The 22,305-nt window shown below is 36.6% G+C and overlaps 1 protein-coding gene across 5 annotated transcripts in view; it reads left to right on the top strand.

Annotated features, from left to right (window-relative positions):
- The first annotated feature begins 197 nt into the window (after nt 1–197).
- Nucleotides 198–22,305, top strand: part of vav3b (vav 3 guanine nucleotide exchange factor b) — a 70,318-nt gene continuing 48,210 nt past the window's right edge. For all 5 annotated transcript variants that reach the window (XR_010907827.1, XM_067453976.1, XM_067453973.1 and 2 more), the window contains exons 1-10: nt 198–679; nt 2,419–2,535; nt 12,699–12,757; nt 12,838–12,903; nt 13,310–13,412; nt 13,718–13,810; nt 13,962–14,030; nt 14,152–14,255; nt 14,790–14,889; nt 15,053–15,148. Coding sequence is in view for 4 of the 5 variants with exons in the window: in XM_067453976.1 (XP_067310077.1) it covers nt 476–679; nt 2,419–2,535; nt 12,699–12,757; nt 12,838–12,903; nt 13,310–13,412; nt 13,718–13,810; nt 13,962–14,030; nt 14,152–14,255; nt 14,790–14,889; nt 15,053–15,148 (1,011 nt within the window). In the remaining variant the exon portion in view is untranslated. The remainder of the gene's footprint in view (nt 680–2,418; nt 2,536–12,698; nt 12,758–12,837; nt 12,904–13,309; nt 13,413–13,717; nt 13,811–13,961; nt 14,031–14,151; nt 14,256–14,789; nt 14,890–15,052; nt 15,149–22,305) is intronic.

Below are 22,305 nucleotides of genomic sequence, written 5' to 3'. Positions count from 1 at the left end.
ATCAGATAGTCAAAACTAACGGAAAAGGAAGCTCATTTGATAGGCTAAGGGGGGCAAAATTATCCTACTATGATGAAGACCTGGCTCTTAATATTCATGAGACGAGCCTTTGCCATTGGAAGATTACGAGGCAGAGTTAACAACGTCTCATTAATATTCATAAGATAAGACTTCTCCATTGGAAGATCACCAGACCGCGGCGCACGGCTCAATTATCATAAAAACTTTGCCATGATAGAATTCGTAACTCCACTGATAGGGGTTTATAGTCCTTGTAGACCGCGGATAAACCCAAATTAGTGCGCACAAGTCTCAGTTTTGGCAACTTAGAACGCAGGCTCAAAAAAGGAAACCACGGATGCCAAATATAACGCAAGGTGCGCGCTCGTCTGCTACTGGGGTTTCTACACCTCAGCTTCATTTAACGGTGTCAGATTTATTCCACAGTTGTTGATTCCAATTTTATACGCGCATTATGGAGTACTGGAGGCAATGCAGCTTGTGGCTGATAAATTGTAAAGTTTTGCCCCGGAATCATCGGGTCACGGCGGATTCGGCGCAGGTTTTTGATTTGGCCCAAACTCTACGGGATGGGGTGCTTCTGTGCCAACTGCTGAACAATCTCAGACCCGACACCATTAACCTGAAAGAGATCAATCTCAGACCACAGATGTCACAGGTGAGCGAAAATAATAGACAGGATGTTATTTTATTGCTTATGAACTGTAATAAAATTTGTATTTTTATAATGTAACGTAATTGCAGTTAGGGAAACACTTCCTACTGACTCTTATTGTACATATGAGGGGTAGGCCTATATAGCTCTTTCAGCACATTTGTTTTAAACCTGCATATTTTATACAGTAGCCTATATTTTGACATTTTCATTTAAACCTTTATAGTACTAGCCAGTGCCATAATATTACAAGGGACCCCAGTGCCAGCTAGACTTCACTTCACAAAAGGCGCAGTGGTAGACATACACAGCTCTCTTTGTATACTGCATCATTCAGTCAGTCTGAAAAGCTCTTCAACAAACTGGGTAAACATTGAGCTAATGAAACATCAATTTTTAAACGTACATCGTGTTTTGGTAGGGACCCAAAAGTCGTCCAGATGAATGTTCTGTCTGATTCACTGCTGTGTGTAAGTAAGTGTTTAGGGCTGAGAAGTCTCAGGCAGTCTGCCCAGGGCCAAACGACTATTCCCAGATGCCCCTGTTTCACTCCAGTGACCTGATAAAATCCAACTTTTTTTAAACTCACAAATCCACCCTTTTGGATTGACGAGACACAGTCAGTCTCCATCAGACAACGGAAAAGAGCAATTTTCAACAACATCCCTTGCTGCATTAGTCAGCGTCCCTGTCACTTATCCGACTCCTGTAGTCATCATGTGTATTTTGATAAGTGTGAGTGTTTTGTGCTCTGAAAATGAGTTAACATTAATTTAAATAAATGAATTTGAACTAATTAAATATTGAAATTAAATTTAGCTTTCATGACAGACACACAAACACTTCCCTCGTAGTAAGGAGTTAAAAGCAACTTATCTATTGTGATCTTCGACTGGACAGAAAATGAAGAAGCAGAAATAGTCAATTGCACCAATTAGGCAATAGAGACCGTTTGTGATTAGCTGGAAATCTTTTTTTCTCATCTACCGAAGGGAAAGGCTGTTAGCCTTAATGATTTCACTAATTTGTCTCTCACAAGGCCACATTTCCACAGAAATTCTTTGCCCTGGACACACACACACACACACACACACACACACACACACACACACACACACACACACACACACACACACACACACACACACACACACACACACACACACACACACACACACACACACACACATGTTGGTCTATGTGGTTTACAGGGACTCTCCATAGGCGTAATGGTTTTTATACTGTACAAACCGTATTTTCTATCCCCTTAAACTGCCCCTCCCCCTAAACCTACCCATCACAGGAAACATTCTGCATTTTTACTTTCTCAAAAAAAACATCATTTAGTATGTTTTTAAGGCCATTTGAATTATGAGGACATTTGATATGTCCTCATAAACCACATTTATAGTGTAATACCAGTGTAATACCCATGTAGTTATACAAATTTGTGTCCTCATAAACCACATAAACAGGCTCACACACACACACACACACACACACACACACACACACACACACACACACACACACACACACACACACACACACACACACACACACACACACGTCTCTCTAGGTGGGGACATTAAGTCCCCATATTGACACGAGTCCCCATGAGCCATGAGTCTGTGTGCATTCAGGTTGAAGTCCCCATGAGGCTAGAAAAACACACACATACACACTATATATATATATTTAATTGTTTACAACATTTTTTAATATTGTTTTTGCTCTTTTAGTTCCTCTGCTTGAAGAATATCCGTACATTTCTGTCTGCATGCTGTGAAGCATTTGGGATGAAGAAGAGCGAATTGTTTGATGCCTTCGATCTCTTCGATGTTCGTGATTTTGGAAAGGTAATAAAAAAATAAAATTAAAATAATTGGAAGTTTATAGTGAACAATAAACATATTTAGTGAATGTATTAATTTAATTTATATAATGAACATTAGTCATTTGTATTATTTTGAAATCAGAATTAGCTGTGATTCATGCTGACTGAATGCTGAGACTAAAAACATTATTTGCTGAATATGGGTCAGACAGTATGTATTGATAGAGGGGGGAGTGTGATACGGCTGCCCAGAGAAGTTGAGAATCTAATATACAGTTCTGGGGCCAGTTGCATAAACTAGTCTCATTAGATAGTTATCTTTTTTTCCCCTTTGAAATTGTTTATAGCTTTTTACATCAGTCTGTTACATAAAAAGGTAGATTGGTCTAATTTAATGGCAAAAAGTAAGACTGATTACCCCAAACCAACTGCTATTTAGTCTCACTAGTTAACATAATGGCTATATGCAACTGGCCCCTGTACTCTTAATTCTGCCGCATTATGATGTCCAAAGAATAATCATAATCATTTTATGAACATTGTTTTCTATCTCTACACCAAGATGTCCTTACATTCCCATTCCCCATGCAGTGAACATAATCTGTTTTATATTTTAGAAAATGTATTCCCAGACCCTTGTAAATGCCTGGCTGATGTGGTCTGGCCTATGAAGGTGACCTGTAATAAATAGCTAATTTATTTCCACAACCTTCCTGTACAACCAATTGTACGACCTCTTTGTGAAAGTTTAGATTGTCTTTGTCTGGCGATGTAAAATAATAATTCCCTGAGCCACAGGGGTAACCAGCTCCAGTAGTTTCCTCTTGGCGTTTCTCCTCCTACCAAGCGCAGTGGCTGAAGGTCCAGCCTCATGTGGGGTTAAGCATAAAGTGGCACGTCCTTTGTGCTGTGAGGGACAGCGCTGTTCTCACAGAGGAGTTCAGCTATTGTTTGACATCTGCAGCCATGCAGAAGCATTAGCACAGCCCTGTAGGGCTGGACTACAGCTGGGAGAGCTCTCCTGAAAGAACAGACTAATGCAGGGAACAGAAAAGCCATGCAAACACCCCTAGTTTTAAAAAGCTTCCATCTAAGGGCATGTGTGTATGTATATGGAGCTGAGGAGTGTCATTTGTTCAGCATATAATGTATCTGGTTGTTTTGTGCAGTTATGCAAGATGAATGGTGAATAGCAGAATAAGATGAAGTGGTCGGTGTGGGTAGTAACTAACTATTAGTAGCAATGTTACTAATTTAAATACGGTACATTTTTCAGTAGCATGACATTTTGAATGAGTTGGCCGTTTGATAGAGGACCTCAGTCATCCCCATCTTTACATATCCTAGGACTGTTTCTTTTGGTGTTCCCCCATCAATAAAGATAGCTATTATAACAAATAAAGTCTATGTATTTTGCAATTGTACTTTAGCTTCTAGTATTTTCTTTTGCAATTGTTACTTTGTTTCTTGCAGTTGTGACCTATATATTTGTATCTAAATATTTATATATACATATTTTTTCATATATGTACGCTACCGTTAAATTTGATTTAATTTTTTTAATAAATTAATACTTCCAATTAGCAAGGATGTATTAAATTGATCAAAAGTGACAGATATTTAGAATGTTAGAAAAGATTTCAAATGAATGCTGTTCTTTTCTATTCATCAAAGAACGCAGATTTTTTTAATCACACACCATTTCCACAAAACTTTTAAGAAGCACAACTTTTTTAAAATCGGTAATACGGTTCTTAAGCACCAAATCAACATATTACAGTGATTTCTTAGAATCATGTGACAATGAAGGCCAGAGTAATGACTGCTGAAAATAATTGTTAACAGTACTTCACATTGCGCTGTTTCAGGCTGTAGTTGCTGTGTTTTGCCCCATTTATACGTCTCTCGGTGTTCTCAAGGTTTAAGTTAATCCTTCAGAATAATCTTTGCCCCGCAGCAATCTACTAACATGAGTTTGCCTTGTAAGTATGCATGTTACATCCACATCCATTAAATCTTCTTTAAATTATAATATGAATTAATTACATGTATTACAGCTCACATTTAGTACTCTGAATTGAAATGATGTGCTTATTTTAGTATTAAGTAAAATAAACTTTATAAAACATTGTTCAGACTCTGATTAGATGGTATGCCATTCAAAGCCTTTGTAAAATGCTAAAAAGCACATGCCAGGTAGCATACTGTACTTTGCCCAGCAACTGCATACAGTTAGTATAATGAATTATATTACTCAAATAAAATTCAACTCTATTACAATACTTATAGTTTATTTCAAGTTTTCATATGTTTTACATAAGCAGTGTGCCGTATGAGTTGCTGCACTAAACTGATGGAGCCATAAATGACTGTAAAGGCCCGTTCACAGACAGGAACAGGGCTTGACATTAACACCTGCCAACCCACCAAATGCGGGTAGATTTTAGCAGTGGCATGTAACAGAATGCCTGCTAGCCATTTTGTCGGGTTGAATTTTATAGAATTTTTATTTTCAATGATAGTCTTTTAAAAAAACCTCTGAAATAATAAACTAAGTGCAATGCAGTATTGTCAAAAATATAGATTTTTCAATACATAACGATACTGAAACACTTCCAATACTCATTTTCCGCTGAATAAACACTCAGCACCAGCTGTGCTTTCTTGCTCTCTCATCTCTCCGACAACGAGTTGAGACACAAACCGTCCTCGTTTCATTTACTCCAGATTAATATTGTTGGTGTTACAGGGCTTGAATTTCGACCATATCAAAAGGCCGCCCACACTTTCGCAGATGCTGAACAATTCATTATGTTGATGTGAAATAAACAGTTATGGAAATGTAGAAATTAAAGCTAAAGCTCCAATTCGCTCAGAGAAGCTGTCAGTCTCAGCTGTCAATTGTGAAGTGCGGCAGGCTTGATTTCGATTGTATTTGTATTGCGCATAATTTCACTCATTCCCGCAGATTTTATGCTCACACCCAAAGTGCACACAGATAAAGCCGCCTCTCAGTACTAAATTTAGTTCTTTTTTGCTGCGTATTGTGCTTAAACAGTCAAATTCACAGAAAATAATGTTAAAATGCTGATCTTGGCTAGTACTCATGTAAACCAGAGGTCTTCAATCCATGCTCCTGGAGACCAACCTGCGTCCCAATTCGCATACTATTCATACTAAATAGTACTCGAAAATAGAATTACTATGTCCCAAATCGTAGTATCTTGAAAAGAGTATTCCAAACATACCCGGATGGTTTACTATTTCCAGTCAGAATTCGAAGTACAGATCGACGCACACTCTTAACACCTGATATTACCCACAACCCATTGCGAGTTGGTTCGATTAGAACTACAACATGGCGGATGTGCAAGTCCGACGGTTAAGTAGAGAAGTTTAGATAAAGGGGTTTGAGTGACCAACTATCAGTATTTAACCTGACAAAAATATATTTATTCAGTGTTGTCCACGTTATATTTCACCTGCAGTAGCATTGTGAACTTTTGTAATGACACGTTTGGCCATTAACTTTTAAATGAATCATTATATTTAAACTGCAAACACATAAGAGGATGCACGTAACTAAGCGACAGAGTCCGTTAAAGATGGCGAAGTAGTATGTCCCGAAGCTTGCATACTTTTCTGCTACACACTCAAAAGTATATACTTTTTCTTCACAAAAAGAGTACATACTTTTAGGACGTAGTATAAGTAGGCGAATTGGGACGCAACCCCAGTGTCCTGCAGAGTTTAGCTCCAACCCTAATCAAAGACAGGTGAAGCTAATTCAGCTCTTCAGGATCACTTGTTGAAAATACACAGGAAGGTGTACTGAAGCAGGTTGGAAATAAACTTTACAGCACAGTGGGTCCCCAGGAGCAGGGTTGAAGACCTCTGATGTAAACAGTCAGTTATGTTTTAAGTGAACATAAACAGTTGGGAATGAAAAAGCATGTGTAACAGTATAATGGATCTCTGTGTCAGGTCTTAAAGTGACTGCAGCATAATACCTGCTGGCAAATTATGAGATAATATTCAAAATTTCAGTGAAAACTGAGTGGTGAGTGACTTTGGAAAAAAACTAATTACAGTTGCTGTTGAGCTTGTGTCAAACCCTGCACAGGACAATAACTACATTCACCTAAAGGATTATTAGAAACACCATACTAATACTGTGTTGGACCCTCTTTCGCCCTCAGAACTGCCTTAATTCTACGTGGCATTGATTCAACAACGCGCTGAAAGCATTCTTTAGAAATGTTGGCCCATATTGATAGGATAGCATCTTGCAGTTGCAAGATCACGAATATGCTCTGGGTTGAGATCTGGTGACTGTGGGGGCCATGTTAGTACAGTGGACTAATTGTCATGTTCAAGAAACCAATTTGAAATGATTCGACCTTTGTGGCATGGTGCATTATCCTGCTGGTGGTAGCATCAAAGGATGGGTACATGGTGGTCATGATTAGAAACAATTCTCAGGTAGGCTGTGGCATTTAAACGATGTCCAATTGGCACTAAGGGACCTAAAGTGTGCCAAGAAAACATCCCCCACCAGTGATGCGCGGGTTGATCCAAAAACCAGCGGTTACGAGTCATTCAAAAATATTTTTAATGATATTCAGGTCGCGATCAGTCCGGTCGTTTGAAATAACACAGGACACAGGACAATTACAAAATGGCTGATTTCCCAACACGTTGAACTGAGCAATTGTACCATTTTAATACGCTATCCTTTTTTAAATGCTTATAGCCTAGCTCAGTAATGTCCAACAAGATCACGTGAATGCGTATCAATAGTACGAGTGTGCAATCCCGTGCAATGTATACGCCAAAATGAGTTTTACGGTGCATTTGCTGCACAGTTTTTCACGTGCATATGATACGCACTTTATGGTGTGTATATGACATGCTCTTGGGTAGGATTAGGGGGGTGGGGTGGGTGATTTGTGCGTATAATACGCCATAAAGTGCGTATTATATGCATGTGAAAGACCGTGCATAAAACTCATTTTGGCATATACATTCCAGGGCAGGATTTTTGTTGGTAAAGTCGGGGGAGAGATGCACACTTCGATTAGACTTAATAAACACGACAAGCAGTATCTTACTTGTTAAGAAAACAAAACAAAATAAATGAACAAATCAAGCCTTTATTACACAACACTAGGCTATATCATACAGCATTCAGAAAAATAACAGTTTGCGAATTGCGCTCCTTTTGGAAAAGTGTGCTCTCTCTCAGTTGACCTGCTAATGAAGTCTCCAAGCAGGGTCGAAACATAAACATTGCGTTCATCAATAATATGCATCTAGAGCTGAAATAGACAATGATGGGCCGCCTCAAGAACTGCCTGCTCTTGCCGCCGCACCTCTGAGCGTAGTCAGGGCCTGAAACATTTCTCTCCTCCAAAGGCTGGATTAATGGATATTATGCCAGGGAGCATTTACTACTTTTAAAAAATGCGGATCAGGAAGTGGGTTGGGTAAGGTTACAATATTTTATTTTTTGCGGTCCGATTTGCGGGCGGGTTAGCTGAAAATGTCGGTCGGGTGCAGGTTGTTTATACATTGACCCGCGCATTACTGTCCCCCACACTATTACACCACCACCACCAACCTGCACAGTGGTAACAAGGCATGATGGATCCATGTTCTCATTCTGTTTACGCCAAATTCTGGCTCTACCATCTGAATGTCTAAACAGAGACTCATCAGACCAGGCAACATTTTTCCAGTCTTTAACTGTCCAATTTTAGTCAGTTCGTGAAAATTATACTATTTGTAGTGGAGATGAGTGGTACCCGGTGGGGTCATCTGCTGTTGTAGCCCATCCGCCTCAAGGTTGTGCATGTTGTGGCTTCACAAATGCTTTGCTGCATACCTTGGTTATAACAAGTGGTTATTTCAGTCAAAGTTGCTCTTCTATCAGCTTGAATCAGTCGGCCCATTCTACTCTGACCTCTAGCATCAACAAGGCATTTTCACTCACAGGACTGCCCACAACTGTGCCACGCTCAAAATTGCTTAAATCACCTTTCTTTCCCATTCAGACATTCAGTTTGGAGTTCAGGTCCACACCCCTAAATGCATTAAAGGAACTGCCATGTGATTGTTTGATTGGATAATTGCATTAATGAGAAATTGAACAGATGTTCCTAATAATCGTTTAGGTGGGTGTATAACGATAATGATAAAGATATTGTTCTAAAAATCATTCTAAATATAAAATAATAGCCACACCACAACTATAACGATGACAGCACAGAGAAAAACCTTTAAGAGCTATTTTTTCCATCTGATGAACTATAAAAACAGGGCTACAGACTGCGACTAAAACGGTAGACTAAAAAAATTCTAAAAATATAAATTTACGAGTGATATTTTTGCTGAAATCGCCACAGGCGACCATATAAATGTATATGATTAAAAAATTGTGTGCATTTTTATCTGCATGTTGTGTAAAGCATGTCAAAATGAAAGATATCATGGTTTTTCAAAGCCCTCATCTCTATCGAGCAACAATGCTGATAGCTGTGCCAGCATAAGATGCGTCAGTGGATGAACATCTTAGACCAAGTACTGTAAAAGTGCAAGAATGCAGTGTCTATTTCGTGGGTAAACTACAACAGATAAACAGGTCAGCTGTGTGGACGCAAACTAATAGTTAACAGTTCTCGTTTTTAATTGATACTGATAAGGATTCTAATTCTCCATAACTTTTAATCTTTGCTGTTTTCTGTTGCTGCCTGTTACCGCAGCCATCTTTGCATTAAGATTTGTACTTAACGTAATACATGTGTTTGTTCATTTTAATAAACAGGTAACACATTTTCAGCTTTCAAATTCTGTAGATTTTATCATAAAATACAAGCAATACATTTTTTGCTACTCTTTAATGTGGCCTAACAAATCACTCAATCAGCATTTCAACCTTGGAAAGAGCTTGTATAAAACAGCTTGAGAACAATCATGTCACATAGCATCAAAATTACCTTTAGAAAAGCAATTTAATGATCATAAACTTGTTAGCCAGCTAGAAAAACAACTATAGAAAGGGGCATTTCGCTAAAGAGATGAATTATATCACATAATTTTACTTAACCTGCTGTCTACTTGAGAAAGCTAAAAATGCAACACCTCTCATATAATTGAATGTGAGAAGCTGCCTTTAACCAAATTTACCTCTCAGATATATTACTAATAAAGAAAAATAGATTAGGTGTGTCGTGTGTGCAATACATACAGCAACATTTATAGGATGCATTAGGAAGAGGACAAACTATAGCCTTCTCATTAGCCACTGGATGCTGACTTTATTATGGTCTATGACACTCGTTCAGATTCTGTGTAAAGAACAATTCTTTGTGACTGTATGTTGGAAAAGCAATTAAGTTCCTGCTTTAAAATTTTTAGTTCCCAGGACATCCAAAAGATGGATGAAAAGGCTGATACAGACGTGCAAAACACATGACAAAATTTAAACACGTGTATTTTTTGTGGCACTTAAAAAATACTTTTTCCCTTATAGAAGCCAATGGCTCCTTAATCAGTATCAATCAGTAGCCACTCTTTATAGAGCTTAAGCATTTAAAGCGGCAGACGACAACACTGCAATGTCTCTCATTGCTTATTGCTTTCTTAAAATTGTTTCTCATGATTCACACAGGTGTTAATGTAGAAGAACTTTGCTCACGTTTGCATGTGTTGTCGTGAAGACCACACAGCTGTCTGGAGGTTGTATTTTCACCTTTTTGCACCTTTCATCTTCCTGTGCTGTTTCTTTATAGATTTCAAAGCACATCCTCTGCATGTTGTTGTTTCAGTCACCCCATTTGACAGTAAAGATATGGATTTACTACACGCCTTCCGGGCATTCTCTTATTATTAGGTTACTGGGGTAGTATAATGATAGATAACACAACCATATCAAATCAATAGGTGATGGGAGTTTTGTCTTTACAGTCCTAAAGCAATAGTGATTTATCTTGAGCTGCATTATTTGCTTCACATATGTTTTGAATGGAAAAAGTAAGTTCAGTTTGATACAGTTAGTTTGATACAGAGTACAGTTTGATAGTCTGGTGTGTACTTGTTAGTCTAATTAGTATGCATGAAGTGCATCAGAACAACTGTTTTCTTTGGCTGTATTATTTAGTTATGTTTGAAATCATGGTCTTGTCCCTGATTTCTAAATTTCACAAATCTCAAAGAGTTAAAACCACATTCAGATTAAAAAGTGCATTTTTTTTAAACTTCCTTCTGATGAACAGAAGCACAGGAAATATCTAAATATCTAGATTTCTCATTCTTTATTATCATTAATGTTAAAGTCATTGACCCTATGAAATAACACAAATGGAAGGAGAAATAGGAATTATATTGTGAGCTAAAAATGCATTATATTTTAGATGCCGCAATAGCTACTATCTTTGTCTAGATTATAGCTCAGTACAATCTTGGCACAGTGCATTATAGGGTGTTTTTAACAGTATTGAAGCAGTTTGTATGTCTAATGGAAAATTGTTGGCTGTTTTCATTGATTATCCAGTATAGTTTATCCAATAACAATTATTGAAAGTTTAGTTTGTAAAGAACCTATAGCTCAAACAATAGAGCATGGCACCAGCAACGCCAATGTCATGTGTTTGATTTCCCGAGAATGCATGCCATGGACTGATAAAGTATATTGTATACCTTAAATGGATAAAATAATCTACAAATGCATAAATATAATGCAAATGTAAAATAAACTCCCTTTCCATATCGTTTCAAAGCTTTTTTCAAGCATTTAAACAAATTAGATAAAATTTGTGGCTATTTTTTTATTGCTGAAATATAAAACTAAATATAGTCTTCTACACATTCACTTTTAGTTTCAGTATTGGATTGTATGAATGCACTATCTATTGAGATGCAGAATGAAGAGCTCACCTCTGCTGTGCTGCTTTATGGTGGTATTGAAATTCAGCTGCGGTCTGCCTGTAAAGCTGCAAAAACCTTTGACTGGCATCTTCACTTTATACTGTACAGGTGACTTTTTTAATGCACCTCAAAGATGTTATATAAAATGCAGGTTTTATTAGTAATCATGTACTCAATCCATGGTTTTATTCATTCTTATACTTTTACTTTTTGGAACAGATATAAGGGAAATATTTAGATTTAGCTAAATTTGTTTCTCAGGGATTTCTTCTGTTTCCGTCTCCAGAGAATGCCACCTGTGAAAGAGTTAAAATGCTACAACGTTTATGCAACTTAGAATGCATGAAGCGAGACTGGAAGTAGAAGACAACACATCAGTGGTGCAAACAAAAATAGCTTTCTAAAGGAAACAGGGTTGGTTTTCAACAGGTGTTCTGAAGCGCGAGTCAAAGACCCAAATGGTGTGCTATCACCTAGATCTTTCTATTTGTACATATTGTGTTTGTGTGTATGCATGCATGCATGTATGTGTGTAACCATATGTCAATCTGTATGTCTGTGTGTGCATGAGAAATGTGAGAAAGCAAGCCCACATCAGACTAGCTTGGTATTGCAAGACCACTTCCTCTGCCGATAGTGCAGCGTCTCTCTAATAGCGATCACTTTTTATAGGTATAATTTAATAGGAATCACTTCTGCTTTTCAGCTAAAACTGGGGATTTAATATTCACCCTATTATTTACTTAATTTATTGTATTTTTTATTTCTTAAAAAAAACTTTACTCACTTAAAAAGTGTCATATCACAGTTTTGTCATTGCATATTTTCCCCAAAGACTACATATACATACTAATATATTACAATAAAATAAATATCAATAGCTTGAGAATATCAGCAGCTGACCTTTACAGTTTATGTTTTACATTTTAAATTGTTTTGTAATGGAATGTCATTGAAGGATGAAGATATATGTAAATGTATAACTAAATTATACTTACCTATATTTATTTTATTATATTTCCTGAAGACAAAAGTACATTTTCCCTAAAGTAAATCTAATTTTGTGAAAATGTTCTGCCGTCTCGTTGACTGTACAGCAATGGACTGTTATACATTAAACTGTTTTGTCTCAAATGACCATAGAAACATGTTTAAAACAATGACTACAGATAAACTAAAAGACTATATGTAAGTAGACCAACAACCGACACAATGTTTATCTGTAACTTGCAATTCAGAAACACGCTATTGTCTTTCCAGGTCATCGACACACTATCAAAACTCTCATATACGCCTATTGCACAACAGAGAGGGATCAGGTGGGTTTGCATTTGCAAAATGAATCAGTTGATCTTCTTATTCTATGAGCTAAAATAAGAGTTCTGTACCGATTTCACAGGTCATTCCCCACAGAGGAAAGCAGTGAAAATGAAGACATATACATCCATTTGGCAGATCTCCTTGAGTAAGTAAGAAGATCTCTTAACCTAATTGGTTAAGAGACAGTTGTTTTTTATTGGAAGCAATGAGATACCAATTTTGACTGAAACTCATTAGCACTTGCGGTTTTAGTCACCCACGTGTATGTATGTGTTTTGTTTCTGATAAACTCTATGTAATGTATGAGATCCATAACCTATGCAATCATTTTTGCGTGGGAGGAATGTGAATGACTGATTATTAGTAAGTGTGAAGACAGGAAGTTACACTGGAATTTTTTTATAGAAATAGAGCCATATGTACCACAGTGCACCAATCTATTGTATTTAAAAATGAGTAGCCACAAAGTCTTAAAACTGTTGTGTAATTGTTGTGTTCATATTTTTAAACCAATTCTGAAGTCCTAATCTTGAATGTGTTTGTGTGAACAGTGAGGAGCTGGAGGAAGATATTTACGACCCTGTGTATGGAGATGTTGAGGGAGGAGAGGTGTATGAGGATCTGATGAGGACTGAGGCTGCTGCGTCTCAGTCGGTACTCAAATGACTCAATACCACATACACACACACACACATACACAAACTCTCCCAATGCATCAAAGTGTTAATTTCCTTTGTAAAACACCAACTCCTACTCCTACCAGAAATATGGTCACTTTCTTTATGAGTATCTTTATGGGTAAATCCACTGTAAACACAAAATGCACCAGAAAAAAAATGTGTCTTTAAACTGGATGAGTTGCATTGTGACCCTTTAAAACATCATTAGGTTGTGTTTTTAAAGCTTCTTTTGGATAGCTTGCTGTAGTCTTCTCTCACGTCAGTGAGTTGTGTTGACAGAAACAGGCCGAGGTGGACATCAGAAGCTGCTGTCTCTTAGAGATCAAACAGACAGAAGCCAAATACACTGAGACTCTGGAGACCATTGAGAAGGTGAGATTCATATTCTCGGCTTGGAGGATTTCATCATGCCACGCTTCACGTCTAGACAGATAGACAGCTGCTCCGCTGTTGCCACACAATGTAGGATATAACTTTCCTACATGGAGCTTACTTTTGTGTGTGTGTGTGTGTGTCTTAACAGTATTTTATGATTCCACTGATAAAATTCATCTCAGCTACAGAAATTAACAAGGTTTTCATCAATATACCAGTGAGTAAAGCTGACCACCATGTTTCTATATTTTTTAAATAAAAGAATGTCTAACATGTCCATCTTATATATACTTTCAAATGTGTGTGTGTGTGTGTGTGTATGTGTGCGCATTTCACAGGACCTGGTTAAAGTACACAAAAGCCTAATGGCCGAGATTCAAGACTCTGTTCAAAATAAAAATGCAGAAAACCTCCACCAGATCTTCACTTCTTACAAAGACAAGTATAAAACCCAACACATTCAAGTATATCTTAATAAGTATCTTCATCTTATTTTTTCACTAAAAACACTTAAACATCAACAAAACATCATAAAGTTAATTCAGGAGCAAAATTGCATACAATAAGAAGACTTGTTTACACAGAATATGCTTTGAATTAAATTTATTTTTCTTTCCCCGCTGTCATTCATTAATTTTCACACAATTTAGTGTGAAACTGCACACCGTCTGCCAATGGGGTAAGAAAAATAAACCGAATGATAATACAATTACCCGAAATGTTATTGTATTTTTTTTATTTAATTTACTCAACGTTTATTGAAAAGTCAAACAAAGCAATCATATTAATGAATGAAAACTGAATTAAATATGCAAGGGGTGACAGATTTTTGTGTAGAATCAAATTTTGTGGAAATCTGCAGCGCATTCGTTGAATTTTTGCTGGCCTGGTTAATATTTAATATTTCTAGAATGATATTACTAAGCACTGCTGATGTGTGTGTTTTCTTTTAACATTTACCCTGTCTCTGCTTTAGGCTTCTGCTTTATGGAAAATACTGCAGTCATGTAGAATCAGCCATTTCTCTGTTAGACTTCATCTGTAAGGAGAAAGAGGGCGTTCGACTGAAACTAGAGGTGCAGAACAAATGTTTCACTATCTGTCATATTTACAATGTTTCATTCTCATTTTATAAGTTCTTATAAGTTTTTCTCATAACCAAAATGCTAAAAGATCTTTTTTTTTTTAGGTTTTGTAGATCCTTCAGTGTTTTCATATTTCATTTACTTTATGTTGCAGGAATGTTCGAAGAGAGCCAACAATGGGAAATTCACTTTGAGAGACTTGCTTGTAGTTCCCATGCAGCGTGTGCTGAAATACCCACTACTGCTCCAGGTACAGTAACATGCACCCATACACCCACATCACATTTTTGAGGGGCTTTACGGTATACAGGACTGTGTTGGAACGGGCCCTTTGATTGTCCTACTAAAATTGACCACTTGGGGGCGCTGTCTGGCTAGTTTTCTATTCATCTGTGACCACTACATTACACGAGCTTACAGAATTTGTCATCACTGCAGTAGGAAAGTTTTGCTCTCCTGTTTTGTGCAGGGAAGACATTACTGATAGTACAGGTTGCACAAATCAGCACAATGTTTGATTATATTAAAGTCGACATGTAACTGCAATCAGGGGCGTAGCACCAAATTTTGGGCCCTGGGTACAAACCATCTTGCTGGGCCCCCGTACCATGTATGTGTATGTATAGAAAACTGACTTCTAAGGCCCCCCCCTGCCTCGGGCCCTGGTTACTCAGTACCCTTTATCCCCCCAGTCCCACGCCCCTGACTGCAATCACAACATTTTTTACATTTGACGTATTTCTCAGCATTAGAGCTATCCAAAAGAAAATTGGGGTGGACTTGATTTTATCCACTGGGAATTTTAAAAAGTGATATGTATATGACAAATGTAAGAGGACAGGAAAAGATCTTCATAGTCACATGCACAATGTATTGGAAAATGTATTACTAAAATACATAGGGCCAGTTTTGAGGTGAAGTTATGGGTGGCTTGAACTACTTTTCCTAAAGTGACCACCGGAGGTGCTATGACCAAACCAAAATGTATTTATTAATTTATTTATAAGGACATTTCTGTAAATGTGCCAATATTAGCCAATAGTTTAATTTCCAACTGTGGTCCTTTGTCAATATTTTAAACCGGTGTAGTTTATTTTGTCAGATGTTTCAGTAACTACCCTTTTTCTTAAAGGGATAATTCACCAATTTTTTTTAATAATGTCATTCATTATCTTCGGAAGATCTTTTTGAGGAAATCTCACAGCTTTCTGCCCTTCCATTGACAGCCTACACAACTTCCACTTTAACCCGTTTAATCCCACCGGTCACAATTGTGACCGTAAATTTTCCTCGAATATTTTAGTGTTGTATTAAAAAGCAACTTCTATTATGAAGCAAATTTTCATTTATAATACCCATTTAAGATGTCTACATGAGTTCTGGGCAGGTTTAACATTGCTGCATAGTTTGGTCGTGTGACCACACACACTTATTTCTTGGTACTGCCATCTTAGCACAATGACAATGTGAAAGCACAGAAATGACAGGAAAATTTAATGAATTAATCAAAGTAAATTTTTGAATAGTTCATTCATTTTTTGCACACATCATCATGAAAGGGTCATCTTTACATACATATTGAAATTATATGAATACATGGTTTATTCTGCTGTCAGGATGCATATAAAAGAAGACGGTCACAATTGTGACCGGTAGTATAACACAGAATAAGTCCCCTCTATGTCATTCTGTGTTATTCATATGAACTCACTCACAGATTGAACTGAAAACTATCCATCCGTCCATCTGTCCATCCGTCCATCCATCCGTCCATCTGTCCATCCATCCGTCCATCCATCCATCCATCCACCCACCCATCCACCCATCCATCGTACTTCTGTCTGTACTTCTGTCTGTCTATACCTTTGTCTAGCTATACTTCTTTCTGTCTGTCTGTCTGTCTGTCTGTCTGTCTATCTATCTATACTTCTGTCTGTCTAACTAACTATACTTCTGTCTGTCTGTCTAACTATACTTCTGTCTGTCTATCTATATGTCTGTCTGTCTATACTTCTGTCTATCTATCTATCCATCTATCTAAACTTCTGTCTGTCTGTCTATACTTCTCTCTGTCTGTCTATCTATACTTCTGTCTGTCTGTCTGCCTGTCTGTCTATCTATCTATACTTCTGTCTGTCTGTCTGTCTATCTATCTATACTTCTGTCTATCTGTCTATCAGTCTATTCTTCTGTCTGTCTGTCTGTCTATCTATCTATATCTATGAGATATACCTTATAAACCTTATAAGATATACCTTGTAAACTTCCAAATTTCGGATTTACCAATTGGTGCTTCAATGTTCAAAGTTGCTCTTCCTAATATTTAGGAGTAATAACTACATGTATGTGCCTAGATCTTTTCAAGGTTTGTTGGTCACCTCTTCCCCTCTCTTTGGCCAGACACGTTATTCAGTGAAGATGAACGTGTTACCTAGATTTTTGTATTTATTTCAATGGGCTGCAATTTTCATACCCCCAATTTTTTGTTTTATTGTGTATCATGAACAATAGAAATAGTTTTGAAGTAAATCCTAATCATATCTCATTCTTATATGTTGGATATTTTATTGTTATTTTAAGTTTCAAACCAGTAAATAGGTCTAATAGAAGAATTTGTATGAATTCTGTCTATGCTGTTTCCCACCGGTCACTATTGTGACCGAGTATAAAACCTAATATTTCACTAACTTAACCAACATAAAATCAAAGAAAGCATACCATTTGTGTGTTAGGGAGGTCTAAGGAGTAAATTGCATGTACTCACATTGCAGGAAAAAATTTGGGATTAAACGGGTTAAGGCCCCAGAAAGGTAGTAAAGATACAGTGTGTGACTCACTCCAGTGGTTTAACCTTCATTTTATGAAGTAACATGACTACGCACAAAAAATGTTGCAAATAAAGTGATACAGTTGGGCAAAAAAATGATTTAGCCAGCCACCAGCCACCAAAAGATGAGAGACCTGTAATTTTCATCAAAGGTCACATGCAATTGCTCAATTTCAGTTTCAAACGTGGAAATAAAGCAATGTAATCAATGTCATGTAACGTCACATTTACCTTATTTAGGCATTCAGTGTTCAAATCTCATTAGTCAGCTAAAAAAATTTACTTGGAGATGAGCATTTTCCTAAATATATGCACAATATTGCATATTCATTGTATTTTTACCTGCTCTTCAATTATGAAGTTGTATGTTTGAATAAATTTTTTTTGTGACAGCCACCATTTAAATGTTTATAATAAAAAATGAGTAGAAACATAATTATGTCATTAAAAATATAATTTTAACATTATTATAAAAATGTCCTTTTGTGTAATTTAAATGTTAAATTTAATTTAGTCAATTAATTTTAACCTTTATATTTTAATGAGTTACCATCTGGGATTCCCTGTAATAATTATTTTATAATAATTTGTAGCATTTTATATAGTGCTTTTCTGAGGTAGGTTACTCAAAGCACTATACATATGGAAGGGGGAATCTCTAGTCTAGAAATCTAGACGCACCCTAGCGGCAGCGGATCTAATCTGCCACAAGTGTCGTCTAGCAACTCTCAATACCCTTCTGAGCTGTAAAAACCAACCTCTGGTCAGGGCAGGCGGGGCTTAACATAATGACGGCAGAGTTGCGCTTGCGTGCTACTAGTAAACAGAAACTAGTAAACAGAAACTGGAGAACGGCGGTCTTTCGAATCAGCTTTGACCGCAACTCTGGAAGACTTGGAGTTAAGGTTTTCTCTGAGAAAAGAACAAAGAACGGCAGTGAAGTCATTCTTAAAAAGGGAAGATGTGTTCAGAGTTTTGCCGACCGGCTACGGCGAAAGTTTAATCTGTCAACTAGCTCCGTTTCACCTTCGTTGCTCTGGTTGGTGGTAGCGCTATCCTATCGCGTGCAGAGGGAGTTTGAAAGACAACCGTTTATCCCGCCCCTCAGATTGAGCTGTCAATGGTGAGTTTCCAGACCAAACATCTTGATATGGGTCTGGCTTGTCAGGCTAGGGAATCTCTTCAACCTTCACCAATTTGCAGCATCCACCACACACCAGCTTATTACCATCATAATTGTTTGCATTGTTTGAGAAAGATATATTTATTTGAGGAAATTAACCATGTACCTGATTGGTCCCAAATTAATCAATATTATATTTCCAAGTTAATTGAATTGCAAGCTTGTGAAACGAAATCTAATCCAATTGTGTGTCCCTATTGTCAATACATTTGTTTTTGTTTTGTACTTGAAGCAGATGCTGTCTTTTCTCTTCATTTTCTTGTCAGATCGCACCAGAATGATTTGTTTACATGTTAAAATCACAAAAAATGTTCTTCTAAAACAATTTAATTAGCAAAGATGTCACCTCTTGTGAGTGTGCAGGTCTGAATGAAGACATTTTTAATGAAATCTAGAGATAAAAAATATCTCAAATTTGATAAATGAAAGCTCAAGCTCAAAGATTCAGGCTTGAAGTTCAAGAACCAATGAGGTTCATTCTTGCGTGTCAAGCAATTACGTCTGAGCTTTCATTTACCATATTTGAGTGCTCTATGTATGTTTGATGATCAAAGTTTATATGTGAATACAAGCCTAAATTAAATCTGTTTGTCATATAAAAGCCATCATGTCTCTTCAGAAGACTTGAATTAAACCACTCGATTCACATGGATTTATTTTACGATCTCATTATGAATATTTTGAAACATCAGGTTTTTTTTGGGTGAACAGCCTTTCAATTGAGGGACAGAAATCTCTCAGGTTTCATTAAAAAATATGTTCAGTTGTGTTTCAAAGATGGAAGTCTTATGGGTTTGGAATGACATAAGAGCGAATAACTGATGACAGAATAAATATATATATTTTGGGGTGAACTATCCCTTTAACTAGGCATAACCTGTATATAATATAATCATCATAGTTACTACTAGTTCATGCTAAAGTTTAGTAAGCGAGAGGTCCATCACCACAGGACAGAGAGATGACATGAGAGCAGAAATGAGTGGACAAGTGTTAGAGACGTGTGTCGCCACACACCTGCCAGCCTGACACACACGCACACACAAACAAAAGCAGGGGCAGGTGGCAGTGTGTCTGACACTCTGCCCCATGCTGGCCTGTTCTCAAACACATTGTGCCTACTTCCTCTGGAGTGACTCAAACATACTCTCTTTGTAATAGCGTAGCAACGTCTTTTGAACATTGTTTGTGGTCTGAACCCCTCAAAACACATGAAATCTGATTTTCTGATCGAACCACATAAATATTTAGTTTCGTATCTAATTAAAAAGGAGTTTGATTGTTTTTTTGTTTTTTTTACTCTAAACGTTCAGATCATGTTTCATGTCAATTTTCATAATTTATGATGTAATGCAACTGTAACATCATATTGACATTCAGTATGCGATGATTGGGAGCAAACAAGAAAGTAAAATATTCACTATTGTGTATATATATAGTAAATACAGTCTGACACGTATGTTGTTTTCAATTCTCTCTTCGTCTTGCATCTTTTGCCATTGTGTTGATGCGTAAGTTGTTACTATGGGAACTGATATAGATATAGCAGATATCGACTGGACCACCACTAGCAGTGAGTTTTGAGACCAAAATACAGATGAATGTGTGAAAGGGGCAGGGTTTATTGGTAGATCTACAGGGACGGATCTCATTCATTCGTACGATAAGTAATTGGCTCCATAAGCTCCTGTTCTGCATTATACCTCCAGTACGTTTAGGAATATACACACACCTGAGCCTAGGTGCACATACACACACACACACATACTTGAGCTTCCATCAAAGTCACAGCATGGTCTGGGTTAGAATGTAAATCTGGAAAGAGTGCTGAACTTTCTAATCACCTTGTTTACTCGCAGCGATTGGGCTGTTTGTCTCTCTCCAGCAGCATTCGATTGCACTCTGAAAACAAATGCTCGTTTCTGATGAGCTGCACAGATTTCACACTTGGAACAACACCATTTCTCTCCCAGCGTGTATGTGCGCTCGTGAGTCTGTTTGCACACAAATCTAAAGGCCAGATTTGTTTATCAAGTTAATTAGTTATGGTATAGCGTGGATCTCAAAAGGTTCTGTTGATGCTCTTCTACATACTGTGGAATAAATCTGATTCAAATCAAAATGTCCAGCATGCTCTCGTTAGAAACTTGGCACTAGGTTTTTCAGAACAAGTCCTCATTGAAGTGGTCTAGTCCAAACTCTTCAGAGTTTAGATGATGATGTTGTGACCACATTCCATGACACAGAATATAATTCTGACTCAGTTTCAATGACATAAGTGACCCTGGACCACAAAACCAGTCATAAGGGTCAATTTCTGACCTTTATGACTGGGTAATCTAAAAAAAAAGATTACATGCATTGTATGGGTCAATTTTGATCGAAAAATCGATTTTCCTTTTATGCCAAAAATCCAGGATATTAAGTAAAGATCATGTTCCATGAAGATATTTTGTAAATATCCTACCGCAAATATATGAATAATGTATTTTTATTAGTAATGTGGTATTATATGATTTTCTCAATATTTAGATTTATTTAAGCTGATTAAATAAACTTTCCATTGATGTATGGGTTGTTAGGAAATGACAATATTTGGCCGAGAGACAACTATTTCAAAATTTGCAAAAAAAATCTAAATACTGAAAAAATCGTATTACTACTACTATTACTACTACACTGTAATTTTTTGTTGGTTTAATTTAAAAAAGTAAGTAACCTGGTCACCTTAAAATTTTGAGTTTATTGAAATAAAAAATGTGAGTTAATACAATAAAGGAAATTGGTTTAATAAATAGAAACTCAAAATATTATTGTATCTGAACCATAACATTTTTTGATAAATCTTGAAAATAGCACAATTTGGCATTTTTCACTGCTTCATTACAAATAAAACACACAATTCGCTTACAAAATCTTTTAATAATATTTGAATGAAGTTTGTCTTAATTTTGAGTTTATTGAAATAATAAAAAAAAAAGTTCATTGTATTAAGGCAACCAGGTAACTTATTTTTTTTTAAAAAAATTTTTTACAGTGTACTACTACTACTACTAATAATAATAATAATCATTTTTTAATATATTTATGGTAGGAAATTTACAAAATATCTTAATACTTAATATCCTAATGAGTTTTGGCATAAAAGAAAAATTGATTTTCGATCAAAATTTTGGCCCATGCAATGTTTTGTTGTCTATTTGCACAAATACGATATACAGATTTATGACTTATGATTTATGTTTTTTGTGGTCCAGGGTCACATACAATTCGCCAGGAAACATTTTAATTTGTTAAAAAGTTTAATCTTTAAAGGACATGATTTGATTTTATACGTTTTTCTAATATTAATAATCGGCAAAGAACATTTATATAGAAAAAACAAGATATTGTGGCC

This window comes from Pseudorasbora parva, chromosome 9, assembly GCF_024679245.1.
Source record: "Pseudorasbora parva isolate DD20220531a chromosome 9, ASM2467924v1, whole genome shotgun sequence".
NCBI classification, from domain to species: Eukaryota; Metazoa; Chordata; class Actinopteri; order Cypriniformes; family Gobionidae; genus Pseudorasbora; species Pseudorasbora parva.
Note: the sequence above shows the minus strand (reverse complement) of the source record. Positions and strands in the feature narration are given on the sequence as shown.